The 8,902-nt window shown below is 42.4% G+C and overlaps 1 protein-coding gene across 1 annotated transcript; it reads left to right on the forward strand.

The window, feature by feature from the left end:
- Window positions 1-7,448: 7,448 nt before the first annotated feature.
- Window positions 7,449-8,064, forward strand: LOC116521284 (olfactory receptor 488-like). Its single transcript, XM_032235970.1, is given in 3 exon segments — window positions 7,449-7,545; window positions 7,548-7,667; window positions 7,670-8,064. Coding segments are annotated over 3 exon segments (612 nt in total).
- The last annotated feature ends 838 nt before the right edge of the window (window positions 8,065-8,902 follow it).

Here is an 8,902-nt window from a genome sequence, read left to right on the forward strand (position 1 = left end):
CGTATGAGGGGATTGAAAGCACGGCCTGGAGCCCCCCTTCTGAGTGCAGAAGCAGAAGTGGATGGGGGCCCGGCTCCACCTCTCAACCCGGAGTGTCTGGTTTGAATGGCCTGCCAAGAAGAACGGGGGCCTTGGGAGATAGAGGAGGGTCTACGGGCATGGGGGTGGGCTGGAGCATTACGGTCACAATTGGGAGGGGCAGGTATGATGGGAGCTTCAGGGCTAGCCATTACCGGGGAAGGAGGGCTCGCTACGTCACAGCGATCCCTCGTTCCAGTCCTGATAGCTTAACTCAGGAACCAGGTGACATGGGAAATCAGGGCCCTGGTCTCAGGCTGCTGTTGCTAAATGCCAGGTCTGTGGTCCATAAAGCTCCCCTCATCCAGGACTTACTATTAGATGAGGGGGCAGACCTGGCATGTATTACTGAAACCTGGCTGGGCCACGAGGGAGGAGTCCCCCTCTCAGAAATGTGCCCAGAAGGGTTCCAGGTACTCCACCAGCCTGGATACCAGAGAAGGGGTGGAGGACTTGCAGTCATTATCCAGGAATCATTAGCTCCTCACAAGATCCCTGCTCCAGAGAATGTCGGGTGTGAATCCTTCCTTGTGAAGTTGGACCTAGGGGGTCAAGTGGGCTTGTTGTTGACGTACCTACTTCCCAGCTGCGTCACAACAGCCCTGCCTGCACTCCTAGAGTCAGTAGCCAGAATGGCGGTTGAGTTCCCCAGACTTATAGTACTGGGGGATTTCAACCTGCCATCTCTTGACGAATGCTCAGACGGGGCCCAGGAGTTCATGGCTTCCATGGCAACCATGGACTTGACCCAGGTAATTCAGGGTCCGACTCATGTGGCGGGTCACACGCTCTCAGGGCAGTGGAGACGTGACCTGGAACTAAAGGGGATTGAGATCTCACTCTTGTCATGGTCAGATCACTTCCTGCTGAGGCTTGATTTTCAGAAGCTACTCCCCCACTGCAGGGAGGTGGAGCCAATTAAGTGGTTCGCCCCAGGCACCTGATGGACCCACTGGGATTTCAGATGGAGCTTGGGGAGATACCTGACTCCCTTGCCCACAATCCGACTGAGTCCTTGGTCGCTGCCTGGAATACAGTGGCGACGAGGGCACTAGATCGGATTGCGCCTTTGCGGCCTCTCCGCAGCAGTGGATCCAGGAGGGCACCTTGGTTTACTGAGGAACTCCGGGAGATGAAGCGCCAAAACAGATGCCTAGAGTGACGCTGGAGGGCTAATAAGTCCGAATCCGACCGAACACTATTAAGAACCTTTATTAGGACTTATTTAGTGCCCATTTTCCCGCCCTTATTGCATCCACAGAATCTCGCCCGACCGCCCTGTTTAGGATAACCCGCTCCCTCTTGAAAGAGAGGGATGCGAATGAACCATTACAGGGAAGAGCTGAGGATTTGTTCAGTTTCTGTAGGACAAAGTCGCTCAGATTCGAATGGACCTGGACTTCACTTGGACAGTGCCAGCAGAGATGCCGAGGGAGAGCCTTGATCAATTTTTGTGGAGTGAGTTCCAGCCTGCAACTCCTGAGGAAGTGGACAAGGCCATGGGAGTGATGAGTGCGCCACCTGTCTACTGGACCCGTGTCCCTCCTGGCTGGTTTCGACCAGCAGGGAGGTGACACGAGACTGGATCCAGAAGATTGTAAGCACCTCTCTTCAGGAGGGGTCTTTCCCGCAACCTTTGAAGAAATCAGTGGTGAGACCCCTCCTTAAGAAGCCTTCTCTGGACCCAGCTGTTTTTAAAAACTACCATCCAGTCTCCAACCTCCATTTCTTGGGAAGATTGTTGAGAAGGTGGTGGCCTCTCAACTCCGACGGACCTTGGATGAAGCGGATTATCTGGATCCCCTTCAGTCTGGTTTCAGGCCTGGTTACTGTACCAAAACCGCTTTGGTCGCACTGACCGATGATCTCTGGCGAGCCAGGGATAGAGGACATTCATCTATCCTGGTGCTTCTTGACCTCTCAGAGGCCTTCGATACCATTGACCATGGTATCCTTCTGTGGCAGCTGGAAGAGGTGGGAGTGGGAGGCACTGTTTTATGGTGGTTCTCCTCTTACCTCTCTGGCAGGTCGCAGTCGGTGTTGGTCGGAGGACAGAGGTCGACCCCTAGGCCCCTTGAATATGGGGTGCCGCAGGGTTCGGTCCTGTCCCCCCTCCTATTCAACATCTACATGAAGCCGCTAGGTGAGATCATTCGTCAGTACGGGATTAAGTACCATCAGTATGCGGATGATACCCAGTTGTATCTGTCCGCCCATGCCAACTCAGTGAAGCGGTGGAAGTAATGTGCCAGTGCCTGGAAGCTGTCAGGGTCTGGATGGGAATGAATAAGCTGGCGCTAACCCTGACAAGACTGAGTGGCTTGGATGCTGCACCCCAAAGATAGTCCAGATATTCCACTTTTAAACCTGGGGGGTGAAATCTTACATCCCTCAGAGAAGGCCCAAAATTGGGCATTCTCCTGGATCTGCAGCTGACACTAGAACACCATTTGTCAGCTGTGACCAGGGGAGCTTTTGCACAGGTTTGCCTGGTGCACCAGTTACGGCCTTATCTGGACCGGGAGGCACTCCAAATGGTCACTCATGCCCTCGTCACCTCAAGACTCGACTACTGTAACACACTCTACATGGGGCTGCCCTTGAAAGTGTTCGGAGACTACAATTGGTCCAGAATGCAGCCGCGTGAGCGATACTGGGTGTACCTAGATACACCCATGTTACACCTATCCTCCGTGAGCTGCACTGGCTCCCTATTGGTCTCCAAACACGCTTCAAGGTGCTGGTTATCACCTTTAAAGCCCTACATGGCCTAGGACCTGGATATCTCCGTGACCGCCTCCTGCAATATACCTCCCAGCGCCTGATAAGATCGCATAGGGTGGGCCTTCTCCGGGTGCCATCGACTACACAATGTTGTCTGGCGGCTCCTCGGGGGAGAGCTTTTCTGTAGCTGCCCCGGCCCTATGGAACGATCTACCCCCTGAGATACGGACCTTCCCTACTCTCTCGGCCTTCCGAAAGTCTGTTAAGACCTGGTGTTCTGGCAGGCCTGGGGCTGCTGATCTCTGATTGAGCTTCAGCCCATTAACATCAGTGTATGTTGTGTCCTTTTTAATCCGCTGTTTTGTATTTAACTTTTTAGTATTTGTTTTTAAACTGTTTTTATGTAAGCTGCCCGGAGTCCTTCGGGATTGGGCGGCATACAAATCTATTAAAACTCAAACTCAAACCTGACAAATGTGCGCCTGACAACAGCGTGCTGACAAAACCGCTGGGATAAAACCATGACGTCAACAGCGCGCCCACAAAGACATGGCAACAAAAAGCGCCAACAGAAGCTCCATTACGGTTAGGGTAAGGGTAAGGGTAAGGGTAAGGGTAAAGGTTAGGTTTAGGGTTAGGGTTAGGGTTAGGTTCAGGGTTAGGTTTAGGGTTAGGTTAGGGTTAGGTTTAGGGTTAGGTTTAGGGTTACCTTTAGGGTTAGATTAGAGTGCACTTCTGTCGGCGCGCTGTTGTTGGCACGCTTCTGTGCTCATTCGTCGGTGGCGTTTCGAACTCGCGCTTTTCTCCTCCCACAGTCGGCGCGCATTTGTCGGTGACCATGCAGTCTTATGTCTCTTGCCATTGGTGTCATTAGTATTCTGATAATGTCTTAGTAAATTTGTATGGATTTCTCTTCACAACTTGTTGCTTGTTGTATATCTTGTATAAACTTGAAACCTTCCATCTGCTTCTTTCAATCAGCTTATCTTTGGTTATCACTAGTACTTCTAACAAGATTTCTCTCGTTAGTTCCATAAATTCTTCTCTCTTTTCTTCTACTATGCCTTGAAATCTGGGGTAAGCACCAATCCATCTTTCTCCCCTTTCATATTCCACTCTTCCATTTCCAACCACGCTCAGTTCACTGTAGGTAATCAACCATTTTTCTTATCTCTTTGGTTATTTTCCCTTCAGTTTTTACAGCTCTGACCTCCACTTTCTTCATTTGATGAACATCCTCATTTTTTCCATCAAATTTCACTGTTCTACAATCTATGATCTCAATCTCTTCTCAATTTTCTCTGTTACTTCTAAAAAATTTGAATTCCAAACATAGTCTTTTGAAATGTTAAGGTTTCTTTTTCATGTTGCACCATTCTTCCACTTGTAAATACTGCCACTCTGGCTTTCAAAACTTTTAATTAGGTTTAAAGCAAGTTCATTTATAATCTTTCAAGACAAGGCTTTGTTTTCATTCCACTCCAGCTGCCAATGATATTCCTGAAGAGCACCTGTATAACAACCCATGCTCTTCTCACTATCACTCTTTATAAACAAGCTGAAGAACCTTGAAATACAAAGTCAAATGATCAAAGAGAAAAAAGAAAATACAATATTTTCAAGACTCAAGCCTTCAGCCTCCAAGTGGCAGTGTTACTTCCTTTCCCTCTGTTATTACAGCTCTCTTTGTATTCCTTTTATATCTTCTTTATATTCCGGGTTTAAAGAAACAAAAATTCTAAGTGGAGCAAAAAAAAAGAAGAAGAAGAAGAAGAAGAAGAAAGAAAGAAAAGAAAAAGAAAAAAGGCCATCCAATCCAGCATTATAAAAATAAAGAAAAAGATTTTAATCCATAGGTAAAAGAAAAATATAGAAAGTAGAAAAAAACTTAATCTGTTCAGTTTAAGGATAGAAAATATTTGCAGAAGTTCCATCTGTAAAAGAGAAAAAAATGGATAACAAACTAAATTTTGCCACTTATTCTCTTCTGTTTTCAAATTTAATTTAGCTGTCATTTTTGGGGTAGACTCTTTTATAGCAAAGGATTTCCTCACCAGATGGACACACATTTTCTTTCCATTTTCCTCCCATTCTGGAGCTGTCCAACTTCAGCACTTCAATGGCTATGCTTCTGTCACCGACAAAAGAGATTCTCCTGGATCAGGACTTTGCGGTGTCCCTGAGATCAGCAAGTCATACTCTTCCCTATCACCATCTCTTCAGGTGGTTTAGGTCCAAAAAGACCGTCCAGGGGCAAAGTATTGACTGCAATCTTGGAGGTCCAAGATCACAGGTCGTGTCATCGTGCATCAGCTTCCTCTCCCCTCATTTATTTAAATCTTATTGATTGAGATTTCAGAATGGAATAGACGACTTCTTTGCAAGTACGCCCTCTTACAAGCAATAGCTTGGTAGAATGATTTTTTTTGTCTAATAAGAAGGGCTGCTCATTTACATAATATAAGGTCTATAGGTGGCGCAGTGGTTAAATGCAGCACTGCAGGCTACTGCTAGATCAGCAGGTCAGCGGTTCAAATCTCACCGGCTCAGGGTTGACTCAGCCTTCCATCCTTCCGAGGTGGGTAAAATGAGGACCCAGATTGTTGGGGGCAATATGCTGACTCTCTGTAAACCGCTTAGAGAGGCCTGAAAGGCCTATGAAGCGGTATATAAGTCTACTGCTATTGCTATTGCTATTCTATTCCATAACCAGTGGGATCTGCAAAAGAACTTGAAAAATCAAGATGTTGCTAGAACCAGACAATTGTCATGACAATTTTTTTAAAAAAAAGATGAGTGTGTTCTAGGTGCTCATCTCGATGGTTTTCATTCCACTTCTGGCTGCTCTGGAAGAAGCAGTCCATATCCAGCCACCAATCATTAAAGAAAATATGAGACTTTTTAAAAAAATAAACTCTTGTATGAATTTTCACCAGCACTAAAGATGAATTTTTTGAGAAATATTCAAATGGATCAACAAATTACAAATTACTAAACCTCACAAAAGAGAAAGTTGTTATTGTTAGATCTCCTTTGGGATTCACTATTAATTTGATTCAAAAAAGCAAATTATGAGGAAATCTCCCAGGATAAATTACTTTAAATGTTTATTAAAGCATTTAGAAACATTTCTGTCTCATAGAAGGAGAGTATTTGAATTTGTCCAGCGTGAGCATTCACCAATATTGAAGAAATAGAAGTACTAAGTTCTCAATTACTGTTACTAGCCAGTTACTTGTTACAAGTATGTTTCCCTCCAACTTCAGTATTATGTATCTTTGGGAGGGGAATGTCTTCTTTCATGATTTAATTTTGCATAAAGACATTGGAAGGGTTCCCAATTGTGCTAAACTATAATAAGGCTTTATTGCTTTTAAGAGGATAATGATTATAGCTGAAAATCAATGAATTTAGTGTGGGTCCAGCCATTGTATTTTTCAACTCTCATTTTTTTCATCATCGTCCCTCCAAAGAATTTTGGATACAGAGTAAGTATTTCCTGCTTTATACATTCTAGAAAACTAAAGACAAGTTTTTTTTTAAAAAATGAAAGATAACCCTTTAGATACTTGAGAAAGTATATCTGTATTTTCTGAGTCACAGTGAACCTGGAATATTATATAATTGGTAAAAGAAAAACATTTGCAAACAAGGTGATTACTGAAGGACTAAAGGGAAACTATTTTCCTTTATGCAGGAATAGTCAGCAAAGAGCTTATATTCCAAAGTTGGACTATTCCATACAATATTGAAAACTCTTGGCTTTCACATTCTCTCATGTAGAGGAAGCAAGGAGCAGATAGAAGGCCTTATTTATACAGGTCAACAATTTTTTTACTATCTTTCTTGATGTGAAGAAATCAATGTAGTAGTGGAAACAGAAAATAAAGGTCCTTTGGCTATCCAATTAACCAGCTTGCTAATTGCTCCAGCATTAGCCTCTGATCCGCTTTTGAGGATTTTTGAATTTCCTCCAAAATTTGGATTTTGCTTATCATAACCATTAAAAATCATGGTTTCAAATATAGAAAATAGAAATGGAGAAAACAAAATTATGAAAAACTGACTAATAACCACTGTCTTTTAGTCATATATTCCTCCCAATTAAAATTCTTCTAGAGATAGTATGTGAGTGGAATACTTGTTATCCACAATTCCTGAAATTAGTCTTTATTCCACAGATACATACAGAGACAGAGAAAGAAGAAGAAAGTTTTCAGTTTTGGATTTAAACATGTCTTTTTAAAAATATATTCTAGATCTGATGACACATTTCATGAATTAAGGAAATGCTAGATACAGAAAAAGAAAATCAGACAGCTATTCAAGAATTCATTCTTCTGGGTTTGGAGACTTTTCCGGAGCTTCAGATTCTTCTTTTTGGGTTCTTTTTGGTGATTTATCTGATGACAATAACTGGAAACCTTCTCATCTTTCTGCTAGTTGTGGCAAATCAGCATCTTCACACCCCAATGTATTTTTTCTTGGCAAATTTGTCTTGGCTGGATGCTTGATAGCTCTACCATCTTGCCCAAATTGTTAACCATTTTGTTGTCTGGTGATAGAACTAAACTTTACGTGGATGCTTAGCCCAATGTAATTTATTTGGGATTTGTGCAGCCATAGAGACCTATCTTTTATCTGCAATGTCTTATGACCGCTTTGTGGCAATTTGTAGACCTTTGCTCTACAATTCTATTATGAATACAAAATTTTGTTCCCAGATTATAGCTGGAATATGGATAATAGTTTGATATTCAATAGCATTCTTGTGGTTCTCATGGATCCATTGCCCTTTTGTGGCTAAAATGTCATAGACCATTATTTTTGTGATTTCCTTCCACTGGAGAAATTGTCCTGCAGCAATTAAATATTCTTGAACCCATTGCCTTCTTCATGACTGTTATTTTTACAATTGCCCCTTTTCTATTGACTCTTATCTCTTACATCTGCATTATTGGCACCATCATAAAAATGAAATCCAACACTGGAAGGCAAAAAGCCTTTTCAACCTGCTCTTCTCATCTCATGGTAGTTTGCCTCTATTATGGCACATTAATCATTGTCTATGTGTTGCCAGACTCCCCCACTCTGAGACCTCTCAATAAAATCTTCTCCATTTTTTATACAGTGATGACACCTTTGGTGAATCCCCTAATTTACTCTTTAAGAAACAAAGATGTTCACAAAGCCCTAAGAAGGTTTTACAGCAAAGTGATCATTCTGGGCCAAACCTATCCCAAACTATCACTTGGTGCTTAATTCATTAGCTAGTGTTACTGTTGTATCTCAATAAAAGATAAATAAGATATTTAAATATTCAATTATTTAAAGGGGAAGATTCTGAATATGATCTTGGTGTGAATACCTATAAATACCAGGATTGATGTACACTGACTTCCACTTCTTCCATATAATTCTTTCTTTTCACTGTATGATTCCTTTCAGCATATTTTTATTATGGATACTAGGAAGTATAAAGTTGTATACAATCTTATGTTTCTTGTTTATTACTGCGTTTTTTAAAGTGTTTTCATAAAATTATATTCCCTGGATGTTGTATCTGTATAAAAGTTCTTCAGTGGGATTTTGAAAAAAAAATCTATACAATTAGAACATGTTTATTCATTATCATTTTCTTGTGTTTCCCCCCTGTATCTCTCATATATATGAAGATAAAAATCAGGTATAAAGTTCATATATATTTGGCTTGGAGATAATTGTGAAGCTTAATTCACAACTGCTCTATTCCAATGATATAGGAATAGAACGTTTAACTCTAAACCACTTAAAGTTGTGCTCTAAAATTCCACATCCCATTGCTCAAAAAAGAAACATATTGCTGACTGACATATACTATATTGCCAAAAGTATTCGCTCAGCCATCCAAATAATCAGAATCAGGTGTTCCAATCACTTCCATGGCCACAGGTGCAAAAATCTAGCACCTAAGCGTGCAGACAGTTTCACAAACATTTGTGAAATGGGGCTTCCTGGGGGCGTGGCCTGTTGCCGAGGAGGCTCCACCGAGCTCCTCAGAGATCTGGTCTGTATATCTAAATACATCATAGATAGCACCCCTTTTTGGCTAAGAAAGGGC

The sequence above is a fragment of the Thamnophis elegans genome, chromosome Z (assembly GCF_009769535.1).
Source record: "Thamnophis elegans isolate rThaEle1 chromosome Z, rThaEle1.pri, whole genome shotgun sequence".
Taxonomy (NCBI): domain Eukaryota; kingdom Metazoa; phylum Chordata; class Lepidosauria; order Squamata; family Colubridae; genus Thamnophis; species Thamnophis elegans.